Source organism: Euphorbia lathyris, chromosome 5, assembly GCF_963576675.1.
Source record: "Euphorbia lathyris chromosome 5, ddEupLath1.1, whole genome shotgun sequence".
In the NCBI taxonomy this organism is placed as follows: domain Eukaryota; kingdom Viridiplantae; phylum Streptophyta; class Magnoliopsida; order Malpighiales; family Euphorbiaceae; genus Euphorbia; species Euphorbia lathyris.
This window is the reverse complement of record NC_088914.1, coordinates 56,331,207-56,351,387: the sequence shown is the minus strand read 5'-3', so window position 1 is coordinate 56,351,387 and position 20,181 is coordinate 56,331,207. Positions and strand designations below refer to the sequence as shown.

The following is a 20,181-nucleotide window of genomic DNA, read 5'->3' as shown; positions in this document are numbered from 1 at the left end:
AAGAGCCAAATCTCGAAAGGCATCCCTAGCCATGGTTGCTGGATTCCATGAGCAGCGGAAGGGAAAGTCAGGAGGGTAAAGGGAATCTCCTAAAATCTTTCCATCCTCACCCCTAGGTAGACAAATCCAAAACCAGCGAGGCTTGAAGTTTTTACTATTCGATGGCTTGTCATTCACAAAGGAAGGCATCGTGGAAGGAACCTTTGAAATATGAAGAGCATCGTTAATTTGATGATAGAGAGGAGTCCAAATATGACGAAAGAGACGCCCCGTCAAAGCATACTCTAAATCTTCATAAACCTTGGCTAAGCCCAAAAGGTCGAGCCAGGCATTAGGAGATAGTTGAGCGAGGAATATCTCAAGTTCTCCCAAAACATTCAAGACGCTTTCAGAAAAGGGGCGACGCACCCCATTCTCAAGGAAAATCTCGTAGAAACCCAGATGGACCTCTAGAGCTTCGGTTATCACCTGGTCTAGAGAAGGAACCCTAACTTCAAGATGGACGAATTTAGGGAAATTAGACACCAATGAGGCCAGGGTGAAATCATCGAATGCAGTAGGTTGCTCGAAATTCTTCAGGTGATGAGCCTTGGGTTTTGAGGACCCGTCACCTTCCTCATCTCTATGATTTCTTTTCTTGCTGGAGCCCTTACCTTTACTCCGAGAATTCCCAACTCGAACCATGGTAGATAAAAAGGAGGATGAGCTTATCACGACGGAAGTGAAATAGAGAAAAAAGTAAGAAGCTTGAAAGACTTAAGAGAAAAGGAATGGCATGATAAACGAAATGATAAGAAGAATGAAGATAAATGGAATAGCACCGTCATTAAGAGTCGCCAAAACACAAGATCCTTAAACCATCCCCAGTTAACACATCAGCACAAGCAGAAAAAAAAACATTCATGAGCATCCCGAACGAATAATGATTTAAAGCCAAATAACAAAATACACCTTTCATAAAAAGATTTATTATAGAATCCTGAAAGAATGTCTTAATGACTAGGTGATGGGGGACATATGGTATTAGACTAAATGATATCACGTGCGTGGTGCATCTCTATCCTTATTGCAGCCCATACCCAAAGAGTGATAAAGGCCCAAACGCGTCCAAGACGGGCCCATCCTAACTTCAACAGGTTTGAAATGATCAAATGCGGCCCAAGCCCAATGAGCGGCAGCCCGTCACAATCCACAAGGCTCTAATCTCAACCCCACAAAGGATCTTCTAGAGTCCTACGAGATAAAGAATTCCTCTCAGGGCTCGGACTCTTTAAGGGATCAAGAATCCTAGCTTCGTAAGTATTTCCAAAGAAGATGGCAACCTTAAACCTAATCAAACACTATAAATACACAGGTATGGACACAAGGTTCGATACGTTAACTACTATTTCTAAACTAGTCCATACCCATCTATTCGGTCCTAAAGTAGAAACTGAGTTAGGCTGCGGAGCGGGTTTGCCGCTTCAGCCCCGTCTGAGTTGCATAATGTTTTGTAGGCTCAAACACGACGTTGGATCAATTAATTCTGATAGAAACTCCTCGAAACAGAGACAAAAAAACTCACTGAACCCCTCAAAATAGTATTAGTGCATCAATATTTTGTATTGTCACATAAAGAAATGCGCCGACGCCTAAACATTATGCGATAGCGCAGAATATAATAGTTTGTATGTATAAAAGTAGATTTTAGGTATCAAAATATAAACATGATAAAGTCCGGGTATAAAAAAACATATTGTACTTTGAAGGCTGATTTAATCATGGGTTAATTTGAACCTACAAGCTAACTTTAAAGATTGAGTTGATACTTTAAAAATTGATTTGCACTAAATTAACATTCTCACCAACTTTCATATAAAAAAACATTCTCACCAACTTGAATGGTGAATTTAGGAATGCAAATGGGGCGGAGATTCTCCGGCCTCGTCAGTGATCCGCCCCAACAGGGACGGTGAATCACCAATAAGAATCTCTATAGGATAGAGATGGGGAATGGTATCTCCGTCCCACAGGGATCCCCGCCGCCGCCCCGTTAATCCCTAATGGAGAATCCTTGATGGATCCCTAATTATTCCATGTAATAATTAAATTTATATTTTAAATATTATAATTTATCACTTCTAAATTAAATTAAATGGACTTATCTTTAAAAAAATATTAAATGGGATAAAACAATATTAGCCATGGACTAAATGATGTATTTTTCCTATTATCTTTATTCCTTTTAAGCAGAATACTTTACTACCAATGCCGTAAAAAAATATTTTAGAATGATTATTGATTTTTGGTATTTTTTAGAAGTTTTAGTATATATTGATTTTTTTAAAACATAAATGGTGATTTTTCATGGGGAATGGAGAAAATGGAGATCCTCATGGGGATGGGGATGCGGACAAGTGTATCCATATTTAACTCGATGGATGGGAACGGGGAATCCTTGCCTAGTCGGGAGATAGAGATGGAAAATGCATTTCCCGCCCCGCCTCGTCTCGTCTCGTTTACATCCCTAGATGAATTTGACCCTTTGTTCTTTTTTATCTATTTCACAGAATAATATTTTTGGAAATGATCCTGAAAGTGTATTTAAATATTTATTATTCCAATTCTTGCTGATTTGGCTCATCTTATCCTCTCTTTACTACTACTTTTTAGAGTATTATTAAAGTTTAATGCCCTACGAAGGTAACTTTAAATAAAGCTCCAAGAATTAGAAGAAGTTTCAACCAATTCATTTTTTTATATATTTTCTTTGCTTTTCTCTTTTTTTTTTTTTAGTTTTATTTATTTGGATAGCAAATTAACACGTCCTCACTCAAGAAAAATCCGACTTTTTGTAATTTAAAATAAAAAGTTTGTAGATAAAATAGATTATGCAATTAAATGGTTTTTTATTTGTGATATTAAGATAGTGAATCTCAACGAAGCTTCCGCCAGCCCTGAGCCAGTTCATTTCTATTTGGGATAAGTACGGAATTTGATTCTAACATTTTCAATGAAGTGCAGATTTAGTTCTAATGCACGAAATAGTTTAAATTTAATATTAATATTTTTAAGAAAGACCAATTTTAGTTATACGTTACTGAAAATTTAAAAAATTGGTTTTATTGTTATTTAACTATCACATCGAACATTTCAAATATCAATTAACGTCTAAGATACTTAATGTGTTTATGAGACAGTTAAACAAAAAAAACTTATTAAAATACTAACTAACTTGTTATTTAATTGGTGAAATTGTATGTGGCAGATTAGTTAGCATTTTAACAAGTTTTTTTCTGTAGCCGTCTCAATGACACATTAAATATCTCACACGTAATTGATGTTTGGAAGGTTTTATGTGACAGTTAAATAACAGTCAACCTGTTTTTTCTAATTTTTAATAACGTAAAGCTAAAATTAATTTTATTTGAAAACGTTAGAGTTACATTTACATATTTGGACGCATATATTTCTCTTAAAACATTATGATTTTAAATTTATTCTTTATTCCATAAAAGAATTTGAAAAGAAAATCAAAGACCAAGAAATTCATCAAAAGTGGATTGATCCAGTAAATTACACTATGGATTGAAGTTTCTAAAACTCCAACCAACCCATTATCGTTTGAAAGAATTTACTTTTAGAAATAACATATATAAAAAAAAAATATATATATATATATAAACTAACCCACCACGTAACAGTTTTAGTCAATCATTATTGGATTTAAGTTAGAAATTAAAATTATAGCAAGACTTAAATTCACATCAACTCAATCTAACGAGTGATTCATTTAAATAGTTACTAATCAGATAAAAACCACCGATCATGAGTGTAAGTTTAGATGTCAATAAAATCAAAATCCATGATTGGTTCAACATAATACAGAAAAGGGTCAATAAATAAATGTGTGTTCAAATTTTGCAACTCCGACTACGTTTTTATATTATTATTAGTACGTACTATATTATATATGCAATGCACATTAATCTTCCATTTTCTTTCTCCAATTGAATTGAATTTTCATAAATGGCACTTCTCCTCCATCGTCTCTTCTCCAAGCTCAAAACCCCATCCATTCTCTTCATCTCTCTCCTTCTCAAAATCATCTTTCTGTTTCAGTCCTTCATCACCGCCATCACCGGCTCGGGTCATAGGATTCTGACCACCGCTCAATTTCTCAGCTACATCGAAGATAAAATTCCGGCGATGGGCTACACCAAATCTCAATTGAAAGCATGTGCTGTCTGTTTATGCGAATTCGAGGAAGGTGAAAGCATTAGGGAGTTGAGGTGTGAGCATATGTTTCACAAGGATTGCCTTGATAAGTGGTTGCAGCAATGCCGGTCGAATTGCCCTCTCTGCCGGAGTAAGGTGTTGCCGGATAAGGTAGTGCCCAGTTATCGGCTGACGAAAGATCACCAGACAGACTGTGATACAACCAACGAGGCGGAGCCTGTCTTCTTGTTATTCCCTCCACTACGCAATCAATTTCAAAGAGTTCGATAAATTTGGTGATCTGCTTCAACAGATACGATGACTTAATTCTTTCTTTTTTCTTTTAGATTTACTTTTTATTTTTTTTTGGGTGGGGTTAATTATTTTTTAACTCTTTCAAATAACTATTGAATTAAAAACTTATTTCGATTATTAAATACTCAATTTATATTAATATCTTATACACTTCTATATGGAAATGCTAACTTGGCTTGTATATCAATTTTATTACTGGAAAAATTACAAAATTGGATCAAATGGAGACTCATTTACATATTTAACTTATTTACTTAATTTATTATTTTTATGACTTTTTCAAAATATCCTAATCTTTCATCTTCCTCTTCCCCTTCCCCTTCCCCTTCCGCTTCTAAATGCATGATTTCTCTTCCCCTTCCCAGTCTTCTTTTGAGATCGATCAAGATAAATCGATCGATCATGCAGCCCAGAAATTCGATTGGCCTTCGTCTGCCCCGATCATTGCGAAATTTCTCATGATTGGATTGAAAATGTGTAAGTCATCACAAAATCCTGTAAACTGCATCTAAGTCTTTTTTTCTGGGCTTCTCCATGAATTGTTGAAATTAGAGATGGTCCAGCTTCCACTCGTTCTTACGATGATCTTATTTACTGTGAATGCATTCTCTTTGATTTAAGGTCCCTGGCATGACGACTTTGCTTAAGACCGAAATGCTATCCCCGCTCTCTCGTTGAAAGAGGAAGATGTGGTGTGATCCGAACGAAGTTCCACTCGCGAAGCCATCGCTGCTCTTCTCGGATTTGTGAAGTATGTAAAGTATGCAAATTAGCGAATTTTGTTAAAAACACATCCAGACTTCACATATGCTAATTAAAATCATCAACTAAACCAAACATTAGCTTCGTAGGCTTCGCATTTGCTAACTAAAATCATCAACTAAACCAAACATTAGCTTCGCAGGCTTTGCATATGCTAGAATCTTTTATACTAATTTCTGACATAGGTTTTTAGTTCAATTGGTTTCATGACATGGTATTAGAGCGTTTTAGATTAAGTGGTGGAGGGTTCGAATCCTAACAATCTTATCTATACTATATATAATAGTGGAAGCGGAGAAAAATGAGAAGTGTTTTAGAGGTTTTTTTGATGAGTTGTCAACGTGGTAAAAAATCAAAATTAAAATGTCTTTTTGATGAGTTGTTAACATGGTAAAAAAATCAAAATTAAAAAGATTTAATTAATTCAAAATAACATATTTATATTTATAATATATTGAACAATTACTAGCTCATTAATTAAAATAAGGGATAAGGAGCAAATTTGCTCCTTATCCCTTAAAATAATAAAACAAAGTAAAAGTTACTAGAAGATGAAAAAACACAAAGCAAAGGAAATCCAAAAGTTACAAATAAACTTCTATCTAAAGCATGATAGATATTTTTCCACCATTATATTCATTGGTCATGATAGATAGTATTATATTTCTGAATGTAATTATTCGATTTTTTTCATATGTTATAGTTATTTTGTTCTAAATTGTGTTGTTATTTTATTTTTATTAAATAATAGTTGTTATAGTTTCATCACAGGGGTTCGGCATTTGCAATTGCCCACCTTTTTTATCGGAAAGCCTTCTCCGCCTTCACGAAATCTAATCACAGGGGTTCGCCTCCTGCATCAGCATCTTTCGCAGAGGCTGTCAAGAAATCAATCCCCTCTATTTCGATCCCTCCGTCGACGCCGCTTACCTCAGCCTGCTCCTCCTCGTCGATGGTCACGGAGGAAGGGGGTTTTAAGGCTGTGAAAATTCCACAGAAGATTTATGAGGAACGGATCAAAGCTGTTCAGTTCTCCGTCATTGGACGAGTTTCTCTGAATAAAGGAGAGAAGCCATGGAAGCACACAGACCTCAAACAACAGCTAAATCAAAAATGGAAACATAACCTAGAATGGAAAATGATATCTCTGGGTAAGGGTTTCTACCAATTTGTTATGCCTAATGAAAAGGCGCTGCAAGTGATTTGGGAGTATGGAGCTATCTCTTTAAGGCCAGGAATTATCAGATTCTCTCCGTGGTATCCCGACTTCAACCCTGATTTGTACAAGTCCACGTCTGCGCAAGTCTGGGTAAGGTTTTATAATTTGCCTTGGGAATTCTGGGACACCAGAATTATTGCCAGCATTGCTAGAGCTGTAGGTGTTCCAATTAGATTTGATAACAACACTGTTAACGGTGAATTTGGACACTATGCTCGAGTACTCATTGATGTAGAGCTTTCTATGAACATTCAAGACAGGCTACAGGTTGACACTGAAAATCAAAAACATTGGGTATTTCTTGAATATGAGAACCTGCCTGTGCTATGTGATACTTGCTCTTCTATTGGACATGATTCTTCTGTCTGCAGGAGGAACGTTCCAAAACCTCATCCGCAGAAGAGTTCAAAAGCTAAACCTTCCTCCTCGGTTTGGAGGCGAGCTCCGCCTGCAGATTCTGTACAGCAAAATGTGGCTGCATCCCCTGTGCTCTCTGAGGATATTGCGAGAGACGGAAATTCCATTGACAATTCTTTGCAGGTGGTCATCCACCATTCCGAGATGCACAAGCAGAACCCAGAGAAAGGCGTCTATGATGCCTGGGATGATCCCAGCGATGATGAAAGGCGCCTAGCGTCTAACTCAAGGATCCCTGAAATCCAGTTTCATACAGAACTTCCCAAAGGGGTCAATTTTTTATCGGAATCAGTTGAATGGACACAGCACATGATTAGGACACATAACAGGGAGAATTGCTCTGAGAATGAATTTGCGGCTGAGGGAAGCGACTGGATAATAGCTCGCAAGAAAGCTAAGGGCAAGAAAAGAGAGTCGCGTCTGTTAGGGCGCAGTGGTTTTACTGTTTAAATTATGATGAAGATTCTGTTCTGGAATTGCAGGGGAATTCTGAACGAGGGAACTCAGAGGGCTCTTAAACAGCTTTGTATATCTAATCGGCTTGATTTGTTGTGCTTAGCCAAGCCTATGGTTGAATTTGACAGAATCTCTCCCATCTTCTGGAGCTCTATTGGTATGCAACGCATTGAAAGCAATCTAAATAATTCAGTTTGGGTCTTCTGCAAGGTTGGATACAGTGGGCTGTGCTCAACTATCATCAGTCACGATCAATACATCTCTATTAAATACAGTCTGAACCAGGAGAGTTATCAGATATCCTTTGTTTATGGCAGCAACACGGCAACTAGAAGAAGAATGCTCTGGAACTCACTTCTCTCTAATCAAGTTTGCAACAAAAGACTTGTCCTCGGAGACTTCAATGCACTTACGGGTGCCCACGAAAAAACTGGAATCAGTCCCTCTGAAGGCAGCTGCCGGGAGTTCAGAGAATTCATTAGAAACGGTGAGTTGACAGAAATTGATAGCTCTGGTCTTCAATTCACCTGGTCGAATGGGAGAAGAGGAGTTGCTCATGTAGAATGCAAACTGGATAGGGCTCTAGTGAATGATGATTTCATTGATAGCTGGGACAGTTTAAGTTGCTCCATTCTTCCGCGAAGTAAGTCAGATCACTCCCCGATCCTTCTTTCTTGTACCTCTGGAACTGTCAGAAAAAGCAGGTTTCGCTTTCTCTCTATGTGGACCACGCACGACTCGCTGAGGAGCTTGGTGTCTGATCACTGGTCTTCTTGCAATATCTCTCTCCCGTCGGCACAGCTGCTTTGTCACAAGCTAAAAGCTCTAAGACCGAAACTTCGGGCTTGGAACAAAGAGATTTTTGGGCTGGTTGACAACAACATAAAGGATGCTCAGTCAAAACTTGAAGAGATTCAGAAAAGCATTTCGAGAGAAGGTCTTAATGACACTCGGTTTGCACAGGAATTAGAAGCTCAACAGGAGCTTGATATACATCTCTACAGACAAGAATTGTTTCTCAGGGACAAAAGCAGAGAAAAATGGCTAAAGGCTGGAGATCGCAATTCTGCTTATTTTCACAGGTCTGCCCAAATTAGAAAGGTCCAATCCTCTCTGGAAAGCCTCCTAATTAACAACACTCTTATCAATGACGAAAACACAATTGCTCAGCATGTTGTAAGCTATTATGAGGATTTATTCACTGGCAGAGTGAGGCATGTCAATTACAAAGATGTCAGATCGGTTATTCCGCAATGTGTCACTGAGCTGGACGATGAGATGCTAACGCAGTGCCCCTCTGCAGACGAGATTCACAAAACCGTATTCAGCATGGGTACAGACAGCTCGCCTGGACCTGACGGATTTGGAGGTATTTTCTATCAGCACTTTTGGGATATTGTTGGCCATGATGTTTGTCAAATGGTTTTCAGTTTCTTTGATTCTGGTCTTATGCTTCCTGGCTTGAACGCGAGCATTATGGCTCTCATCCCGAAGGTGGAAGGGGCTAATGAAATTCAGCAGTTCAGACTTGTTGCTATGGGGAATTTCAATTACAAGATCATATCGAAAATTATTGCTGACAGACTTGGTCCTATCGCTTCTAGAATTATTTCTGACAATCAGTTTGGCTTCATAGCAAGCAGAAGCATTCACCACTGCATAGCTGCGGCATCTGAGGGTATCAATATGCTTAAAAAGAAGTGCTTCGGGGGTAACATGGCCCTCAAGATCGATATCAGAAAGGCCTTTGACACCCTTGACTGGAATTTTCTGCTGGCCATTCTTGAGTCTTTTGGATTCTCTCTGAAATTTAGAAACTGGATCTTGGAGATTCTGAGATCGGCTAGAATCTCAATTTCTCTTCAGGGCAGAATTAAAGGCTTCTTTACTTGTTCTTGTGGAGTTAGGAAGGGTGATCCTCTTTCTTCCACACTGTTTGGAATCGCTGAAGATTTTCTGGGTCGATGGATTTCTAAGCTGATTGCTGAGGGCAAATTTGATCCAATGTTGTATACCAACAATGCTGTTTTCCCTTCCCATCTTCTTTATGCAGATGATATGCTGATCTTTGCAAGAGCTTTGACGAAGAACATGAAGTGCATCAGGGATTTCTTCAAGCTATACGAGGATTTCTCTGGGCAAGCTGTTAATTGGAGCAAATCACAGGCTCTTTTTGGCAATTTTATCTCCCCTTCTCGAAGAGCCAGACTTTCTGGCATCCTGGGAATTCGACAAGCTGATCTTCCTTTTAATTATCTGGGGGTTCCGCTATTCCAAGGAGCTCCTAGATCTTAGTATTTGAACCCTCTGGTTGATAGATTTCTCTCTAAATTCAGTCTCTGGAAGGGTCACTCTTTCTCTTTTGCTGGCAGGCTTACGCTGATCAAATCTGCTCTGACAGGAGCGCTCATGCACTCATTTCTTCTGTATCGATGGCCTAGTTCTCTATTAACAAGACTCAACAGAGCTATTCGTAATTTCCTTTGGTCTGGCGACAGGGATCAAAGAAAGCACATAGTGGTTCCTTGGAAAATTTGCTGCCAGCAAATTGCTCATGGTGGATTAGGTATAAAAGACTTGAAAATTTTTAACACTGCCTTGCTTGCGAAGTTCAGCTGGGATCTCATTCAGGGACAAGGATTCATCATCAGTTTGGTCCGTCACAGATTCCTGGAGCCCTCTGGTATGGCTAAAAGATACATCTCTAATTCCTCCATTTGGTCCTCGCTTAGAGCCAATTTTGAATTAATAAAAGATGATGTTGTCTGGTGGTTTGGGGAGAACTCGGGGTTGAACTTCTGGACTGACAAATGGATTGTGCCGTCAGTTGCAGATCAAGTCAACATTCCTATAAAACTACAGGCTAAGTTGGTTGAACCTATTCAGAATTACAGATTCAATGGGGTTTGGGTCAATTTACATGAGCTACCTATCCAAGTACAGTCTAATATCCATCAAGTGGTGGCTTTTGATGGTTCTGACCTGTGCGTATGGCAGCCATCGGACTCCGGAAAGGTTACAGCAAAGTCTGTTTATTCGAACCTTGTTCAAGGGGATAAGGTGAGTTGGAGTAGGTTCGTATGGAATCCCTTCGTTCCTCCTAAGCGAGTTGCGACTTGTTGGAAGCTGCTGCATGGTCGGCTCGCAATTCAACCTCTGCTGCAAGCTCGCGGAACTGCGCTTGCCCAACGATGCGAACTATGCAGAGCTCATGATGAATCCGCATCCCATCTCTTTGTGAACTGTATTGTTACGAAAGAGCTCTGGAACAGCATATTCGATATATTTGATTTTAACACCAGGTACTCGGCTTGCTTTGCGGATTTTTTTAATATGTTGCGTGAACATAGGATCAGGCGTAGTAGAAGAAAGTTTTGGGTTTTAGCTGTGATTTCCTGTATCTGGTTCATATGGCATGTAAGGAACCAAGCTATTTTTGAGAATGAGCTTCCTTCAATCCAAACTCTTAAGCACAAACTGTTTCGTCTGATACACGAGTTCAGAGGAGTGGCGGTTAATGCTGCCCGCCCGCCTTCGGAACCTGACTTTGTGACTGTTCGCTGGATTGCCCCCCCCCCGGCTAATTGGCTGAAGGTAAACACTGATGGTGCGTCCGGTATTACTGATGAAGCAGGAGTTGGTGGACTGTTTCGAAATTCAAGAGGCTTCGTAGTCGGATGCTTCGCTTTTCCGATTCCGAATGCGCAGGCCCACATCGCTGAACTCAAGGCAATTATCTATGCTGTCGAAGCTGCGTGGGACAGAAATTGGCATAGCATCTGGATTGAATCTGACTCGATGTATGCAGTACAGCTGCTGAATAATAACCAAGCTGAGGTTCCCTGGAAAATCAAAAGAGAATGGCAACACTGCAGAAGGCTTCTGTCAGCAATGAATTGGAGAGCTACTCATATCTTTAGGGAAGGAAATCAGGCATCAGATAGACTCGCGAACCATGGGCAGTTGGCAGCTTCTCCTTGCTGGTGGCACTCAGCTCCCTACTTCTGTCAGGCTCTCGTGTTTGACGACTTATGCAATGTAGCGCATATTCGTGCTATGTAATCCTTTTACTTTTCTTTTTTTTCTTTCTTTTTTTCCTTTTCCCCCTCTCCTCTCTGTATTTTTTATTCTTTTTTAATAAAAGGGTTGTCGGTTGTGCTGGGGGTGCCAACCTAGTTGGGATGCCCGGCCTGCCTTCGCGTCCCAACCTTCATTCAAAAAACTTTCTTCATGTGCAACATTAAAAAAGTATTAATTGTAATAGTTTATAGCATAATATATTGATGATGCTTCCATTTTAATATAGATTGTAATTCTTTTATATCGTATATATAATATTTAATTTTAAGGGTAAATAATTATAAGGTCCATGTGTTTTTACCTAATACACTACTTAGTCCCTATGTTTTTAGAAATAATTGTATAGTCCTCCAGTTTTTGTTTTAGTTAACTCATTGGTCCTTATGCTTGGGTCAATGGTCAAACTATACTAAATAAATTTCAAAATATCAAAATTACCCTTTACTTTATGTTTTAATCATAAAAACATATATTTCTCCTATTTTATATTTTTTTTCTCTTTTTTCCTATATAATCACAATCTTTCCATTATAAACTCCAGTATAAAATAATTCATTTATTAATTTTTATAAAATTATAGAACTTTAATTTAATAACGTAAAATCTATTGACTAAAAAAATAAATGAAAAATATATCAAAAATTATTAAAATAGGAGTAAGACTATCATTGTAAAAAAGTTTTACAATTCTAACAAATTTTACGAATGAAGAAAAAAATATATGATTGTTAAAAAAATTATAATAATATTTAATGTTAGTTTAAAGATATTATATCAAAAAAATAATTACAATTTTCAAGTATATTAATTTCGGTATATATGTAGCTCAAAAATTTCATTAAAACTAATTAGATTAAATTTGAAACTAAAATATTAATTTTTTAATATATATAACTAGGGGTAAATTTGAACTTTCATTTACAAAAACAGATGGAAGAACTAAAGAATTGATTACGATAAAACTTAAGGACCTTATAATAACATGATGGACTTACTAGCGTGTTAAGTAAAAACGTAAGGACCTTATAATTATTTACCCTAATTTTAATTGTAGTTTAATTCAATTTTTGTTTAACAAAGATTGTAATTCTTTTGTATCGTAAATATAATATTTAATTTTAATTGTAGTTTAATTCAATTTGTGGTTTTTCATTATATTCTAATATATTTCTTAATTAATCTACTATTTCATTATTATTGTTTCACAGAATTCCAGTTATAAAAAAATATAAAAATGTATTAAAATTACTTTTTTTGAACCAAAAAATATATTAAAATTACTAAAAAGTACAAATCATTGAATTTTGTAAAAATAAATAAATTATTCACCTTTAATTAAAATTCTATAAAAAAAAATTAATCAATTATTTTCAAAATTAATTTAATTTAATTTGAATTATCAATAAAATATATATGTTAATTTCAAATATACATAATATAAAAAAAAATTCATCGCATGATATAAAATTATTTAAAAGTAAATATGTCAATTTTATTTATCTAAATTATATAAAAATTTCATATGTCGTGCATCGCACGAGTTTTCACCTAGTATATTGATTAAATTAAAAACGCATGGTAAGTTGTGTGTGCTTGTATTTAGGGCCGGCTTGGGCATAGGCCAGGAGTACATAACCAAAATGGCCCAAATTTTCTTTTTTTATTATATATTAATTTTCATTATTATTATAAATATAAATATAATATAATTCAAGCCTAAAAGGTGACTATAAGATATTTTAGGTTTAAAATGAACTTAAATTTTTATTTTAAACTTTTAAATATAATTTTTTTATTAAGAATGCTTACTTTTTTTCCCTAAGACCCATAAAATGTCCGGACCAACCCTACCTATATTGTACACACTTCAAGTCTAATGAATATTCGCGTGCAAGATACCTCACACATTAATATAAAAAAAATATTTTTTTTGGACCTATTAGGCCTCTCTAAATTTAAATTTCTAATTTTTTGGCATATTAGGCTTTTATAAATCCAAATTTCTTTTTTTAGCATGTTAGGCCTCTCTAAATCCAAATTTCTAACTTTTTTGGCCTGTTATGTCTCTTTAAATCCAAATTATTTTTTTTTTGTCTGGTAAGCCATCTGAAATCAATTTTTTTAATTTTTTTTTACATGTTCAGCCATCCCTAAATCCAAATTATTTTATATATTAGGACTATTAAATGAAATCTAGCTTAATTTTGAGAAATTGTACATTAATACTTAAAAATTGGTTCTTGACCATTCAAATTATAACACGCATATATACAAAAAAAATGAGCAAGTTCGATTTAATAAAAAATATTTTTTTTTGCGAACGCACGTGTAAAATCGCCCCCCCTCCCCAACCGAGTAATCATGTATTCGCCACTGGTCACAAACCAATACGTGTTCCACCTCCCGGCATATGTAGCATCCCGATTAAATTGTCATGGCTGGCCCAAGAGCAAGTGGCATGCAGCCATGTCCACTACATCACAATATACCTCATCACAATAGTCCCCCATCTCAAGAGGCACCTTGCATCTTTGGGTCACCTTTAATTTCTCCACACTCTTGATCCACCCCACACTATAGGGGTTTGGATTCACTTCCATCACTAAGCCGAACTTTGTAGCCGCCACATCGCTAATAATGTTTTCTTGACTTCCACTATCGATGATCATGTTACACTTCACTCCTTGCACAAGACAACGAGTGCGGAAGAGTTGGTTTCGTTGGTCCTCTTCAACTCGACTAGAGACCAACAATCGCCTCACAACATAGACCATATAGTCGTCTTCATAACCCCCCCCCCCCCATCATCCTCATCTTCAACCAGCTCACAAAACACATCATCATCTTCCTCATAATGATCCTCATTTCTCTCAACTACATTAGCACTTCATCTTTTGGGGCACTTTTTGGATCGGCGACCCGGGTCATTGCATTGAAAATACTTAAATGGAGCCGGTTTAGCATACAGGTTGTTGTCCCTAGGAGGTGGTGCAGCCCTATAAGGCCTTACATCCTCACTAGGTGCCTTACCCGAAATAGGAGCCTTGGTTCCGCTAGAGCTATCTACACTCTTCCCACTATCATGGCTCTTGGAAATCTCCTTTCTGGCACACACCCCATCACTTCAAGATCTTCTATACCCATCCAATTCTATCTTTGTTGTCATATCTTAACCCTTCAAGATAGCTTGAAGTCTTTTGGCTTTCGGTTTCTAACAAGTTAGCCCTTGTCGAGAGCCTCAAGAACTCCAAAGTATACCCATGTACGTTCTTCCCTCCTTGTGAATAACTCTGATATGAACTATAGATGTATTGTTCATAATCGGATGGCAAGAACCGTTCTCTCAACATCTACTTTATCCATAACCAATACCGTATCGGGTCCCTTCCTCCCCTTCTCCTTTCCTCATTAATATGGTCCCACCAAACTGAGGCACCATCCTTAAGCCTATACGCAACCAAAAGACTTTTCTCTCATCCGGTATTCTTGCGTATTCAAAGAACCTCTCAACGTCTGATAACCAATCAAGAAACCTTTTTATATCTATCTCACCTCCAAATGATGGCAAGTTAATTTTTAGTTTAAAGGCATTGTCCCTATCAAAATTACCGGCATATTCGCCTCTCACGTTCACATTCCTCTCATATGGGTCTCCCTAACATGATTCATATGCCTATGGCCACCAATACACACATCATCAATAATACCCATATTTCTAGCAATCCTATGAGGTTCAAAATCATCAAACTCATCCCCATCGCTATCACTATTGGCATTGTGAATAATAACGGGATTGGGACGCCTTACCTCGTGTGCCCTAGGGCCACGTGTGGTTGAAAAATAGGTCGCTTTTGAGGTGAGGATTATGGTGGGGACGGTTGAGGTTGAGGTCGAATGACATCTTCTTGCCTCCCGTGAAGGTCTCCGGCAGGTTCTGGACGGTTATTCTGCATCTCTATCTTGAGCTCCTCAAAAGACGCATTCATCTCCCTCATCCTTGCATCATGCCTTTCGTTTTGCACCGTAAGGGCTTCTCTAAACCCTCCCATGGAACTCTCCATGTCTTCAAACTTCTTTTCCACAAACCATTTCCGAGAAGAAGTCTCGGGAAAGAAAACGACTCGGTTCTGATACCAACTAATACAGATTGAAATCGGACTTCAAGGTTTTGGTCGTAAACCTACAAAGATGTTCTTCCCAAGCCTATGCTTGAAGGAGTAAATCCCAAATGAATAAGAAGATAGAGCTCCAATGGAGGCTAAAATTGATTAATATGATAAAACTTGTGATTCATTACAAATAAAGAGGTTTATATACCTTCACTTAAATTAGGTAAAGATACTAAAATACCCCACTAGGGTTACAAGCCAATAAAAGAAAGTACGGATAGGATGAAGATAAGTAGTACAAATGGTAATACGGAAGATAAGCCTAATGGCAAAACAACAAATAGGATAGTGGCAAAATAGTAATTCAGGAGGTGTCAGTCCTTGTTTCCTCTATCTCAACTTGGTGAAGAAGGCAACCCACACAACGAGTCACATATGCAAATCCTCTATCACATTCAGAAAAAGCATATGTTTCATCGTTATTAAAAGGAAAATTGCTACTACGCTTTGTTATTTTCAAAAAAAAAAAAAAAACTAGAGAAATAGAAAGAATAAATGATAAAAAAAAAAAAAAAAAAAAAAACCTTAGATAAATCTCAATTGAATAACAAATTCAACACTCAATCGAAAAATAAAAAATAACACGTTCAGTAAAATGATGAAGATAAAGTAAGACCATAAACAAATGATAGAAAAGAAATTTAAAATAAAATTATATATATATATTAGAATATCGCCCTCCAAAATTGACATTTTATATTTATTTATTTTGTTGGGATGAACAATTTATGTCATACTGGAGTCTACTTGAGCACCGAAAAAATATTAATAAAATTAAAAATTATTATAGTATTTCAAAATTATATATATATATATATATATATATGAAAATGGTGTAAACTTAATTCCATTTTAAATGTTATTTAACTATGAATATAAAAATATAGCAGCTTCTCAATAGGCTAGCTATTCTAGTTTTAATGTTATTCCGAGTTTTATTCCTTCTTTTATATTAGAGTATTATCGACTTTCAGATCATTACTATAATTCCTTTTAAAAAAACTATGGAATTAAAGTTTCCAAATAAGTTATTAATTCAATTTCTAACATTTTTAATTAGAATAAAAAAATCAATTTTCGGTAATATAAACTAAAATTAATTTTATTTAAAATGTTACGTTAAATTTAGAGTGAGTGTTGGATATAGCAAAGTAGAAAGTTATTTTGTGTTTTGTGATGAATTTGTTTATTTAGGAAAAGGAGGTTAATCAGATGTGGAAATTTAGTATTCCTGGTGAATACAATAAAAAGATGAAAGGAAATGGAAATTAGATATTTATCACTGAGTGAGTTGGCAATCATCATGTTTCCAATTCCCATTCTTAAAAACAAAAAATAAAAAGAAGTGGTAATTAGTAAGGTATGCATAGATAATTAAATTGGTAGAAAATGTTAATTTAGAGAGAGAAGTAAGAGAAGTAGATATATTATATATAAAAGAGAATGAATATATACATTATTAATACAGATACAAGAAAAGGGTCAGGCAGAAAAGAAGCCATCAGAAGCAGCAACACCAATCTGGGACTTGGGTTCCTCATCCATATATTTATATTTGTTGTTTTTCACATAATTCTGATCATTGAAGAAAGAAGAAAGTAGAGTTGGCCATGCCCCTGCCCCTGCCCATTTAATCCCCACCAAATCCCCATTTCGGGCACCTGATTCAGATTCAGATGTTGTTGAATTCTTGATTCTCCTTTCGTACTCTTCTGCTACCAGAATTGCTATGTCTGCCATTCTTGATTCTTCAATGAGTGAGTGATGATCAGATGAGATGAGACGAGACGAGGGAGTTATTTATATTATACCATATTAAATGGATAAGATTTGACAGATGGGTCGTTTTTGTTATGGTTTAGAACGTGGCACATAACATTTTAGAACGTGGGAAGCTGACGGAACCGCACGCACCTTGTTTTTTATTTCCCAACAACTAACGATTTCCTTTTCACTAAAACTAAAATGTGAATTCCTCTCTTCTTCTTTTTTTTCTTTTTTTTTTGTCAAAAAAAAAATCTTATTTTTAAATTAATTAGGATTATCAATTCGCTTGCTCACTCGCTTACATTTAATTTTAATTGGAAGAAAACCCAACTAAAAATAACCGAGTAGGTTCACATAAATAATTTAAAAAAAAAAAATTGGGGATTGATGAAGATGGTAATTATTGGGTTAATCAGAGGTTAGTGAAGGAAAACTACTGTAACAAAACAGGAACAAGAGTTCCGGTTTCCGCGGCCGCCCACCTATAATAAAATATCTTTTTTTTTTTTTCCAACTCCTATAATAAAATATCAGATGCTATGTTTTTGGTCATCTATTTACTTTTATTTTCATTTTTTGAAAATACTAACCCGTTTCATTTTATTTAGTGACACCTCCAATCCAACATCTTTTAATTACTTTTTTTTAACTATTTAACAAATTATATATCTTTACCAATTAACATATTTTTATATTTTTATCTATTAAGACTGAGTTAATAGGTTTTTTTTTTTTTTTTTTGACATAAATACTATGGGTCTGTTTGGTTCAGCTATTAGCTAATAGTTGTTGCTGTTAGTTGTTTGCAGTTGCAATAAACTGGTAGCTGTTAATGTTAGTTGTTTGTTATTAGCTATTTAATTACTAGTGTTTGGTAAAATTATATTGAGTTGTTGCTATTCGGATTTACAATGTCTAAAATGGACATACGCTGGCAGCTAAGAGCAATTTTACCCCTAACATTGGCAAGTTGGGTCGATTTCAGATATTATTAGAAAACATAGATATTTTATTTCATATTCTACACCAATTGCACATACTTCTAAAAAAGAGATTTCATATTTTTTTTGTGATTTAAAATAAAATTGGAAATTAATATTTATAAATTTGACGAAATAGTTGAATTTTGTCAATGTCAGAGGTAAAATTGTTTTTGGCTGCCAACATTAGGGATATAATTGCAACATTTTAGACGTTAAGGGTAAAATTGCTCCTAGCTATAAATGTTAGGGGTATTTTTGCACCTTATCATATTATAAAATAAAAAATGTGTTACACAAATTAATAAAAATAATCTATATAAAAAATAAAAAATTTATTGAACGCAACAAAACTTTGTTCTTCCAGTAATTATGTTGTAAAAATATAAATAATCTTAAAGAATAAACATCTTTTGTGGAAATAAAAAGGATAATTTTGTCAATAACAAATAACTACAAACAACTGTTTATGAAAAGCTCCAAATAGGAGCTTTTCGTGAAACACTCTAAAACGCTGCAGTTTCCAGAGAAAATGCTAAATCATGCGGTTATATAAACCTAACCAAACGCTATATTTCCTACGGTTTAGAGTGAAACGTTAAACGCTCATCCGAAAAGCTGAAACAAACGCCCTCTATATGAAAACAAAAGTTTTAATAACATACTAAATATTTTAGAAATAATTGTTTGAAATGTTTAATGTAACAGTTGTATAACACAATAAGATACTTGCTAGCATGACTAAGATTGTAAATAACATTAGGCGCTAATCGAACAGACAATATCCTTGAGGGTTTTTTCAATTAGCTTATTGCTCCATCTTTTTTGAATGACATTTTTATCCTTCATTACTATCTTCAACCATGCGACATTGTTTAAAAATGAATTATAATAAAATAAAAAATAATAAGAATAATAAAATATTTTTGTTGATCATCGCTTAAGTGGAATACTAACAAAAAAAACACCAAAATATAATCAGAGAAAATCGGGATTTCAAGCACCTAGACAGAACCTAAGCGGTCCAGACACCATTGGTTTTGATCAGTGGACATGATAGTAATTTTGGTTATCATTTTTTTATATATTAGATAATAGTAATTTGTTTATTAACTAGTAAACAATTGAGTATATATACATAATATATATACCTCAACAAACGCAGCATGCATGCGTATTGAATTAATGAACTAAAACTCCAATACGAGGATTCAACGATAATTTTAAATTAAAAACGTCACAACTCACACCTAATCCCCTAAATAAGAACGGGTTTGGTTCAGGTACCCGAAAATGTCCACCACCTACCACCCCTATTCCTATCCCCTTCAAAAAAGATAATAAAAAAATGATGTCACCTCAATCAAAAAAAAATTGACTTTCACCAAGTGAAAAAGAACCTGTTAAAGAGAGTTTAGAACTGGCTTTTATTCTTTCTTACCCTTTTAAAAACAATTGCAACCTGTTTTTCGGTAACACCGAAAATATTTTATTTTCTAACCCAAAATTTTCACTTATCCAATATTTTTCTAAAACACAACATTTTCCAGCAAAAATATATTATAATACTTGTGAAAAGCAGGCAGATAGATTGATTAAACACAATAGATTCCGTGCTAAGAACCTATCCAATGGAAACAAATAGCCTCACCTCACTTGCATATGCTCGGTGGTTGGTTGGTTGGTGATTGTCGCTTTGTCAGCTCACCAGCCTGCACCACCAAATCAAATATGCATGTTTCCATTCCCCCATCACACCATAAACAACTACATCTCTTCTTCCAATTATACTTTTAGACCTTGTTTCAATTCCAGGAAC

General features: G+C 35.6%; 1 protein-coding gene across 2 annotated transcripts; it reads left to right on the top strand.

The window, feature by feature from the left end:
• Window positions 1-3,895: 3,895 nt before the first annotated feature.
• On the top strand, window positions 3,896-7,547 carry LOC136230284 (uncharacterized). Of its 2 annotated transcripts, XM_066019315.1 has the most exons (3): window positions 3,896-4,989; window positions 5,134-5,263; window positions 6,035-7,547. In XM_066019315.1, the coding sequence occupies exon 3, from the start codon at window positions 6,227-6,229 to the stop codon at window positions 7,358-7,360; it is 1,134 nt and encodes a 377-aa protein (XP_065875387.1). In that variant the 5' UTR covers window positions 3,896-4,989; window positions 5,134-5,263; window positions 6,035-6,226; the 3' UTR covers window positions 7,361-7,547. The 2 variants fall into 2 exon arrangements, with proteins under 2 accessions (XP_065875387.1, XP_065875385.1); XM_066019313.1 differs by having other exon boundaries at window positions 3,896-5,263.
• The last annotated feature ends 12,634 nt before the right edge of the window (window positions 7,548-20,181 follow it).

Bases quoted from the DNA above. Each gene is read 5' to 3' on its own strand.
- LOC136230284 (XM_066019315.1), top strand. From the start codon at position 6,227: ATGGTCACGGAGGAAGGGGGTTTTAAGGCTGTGAAAATTCCACAGAAG.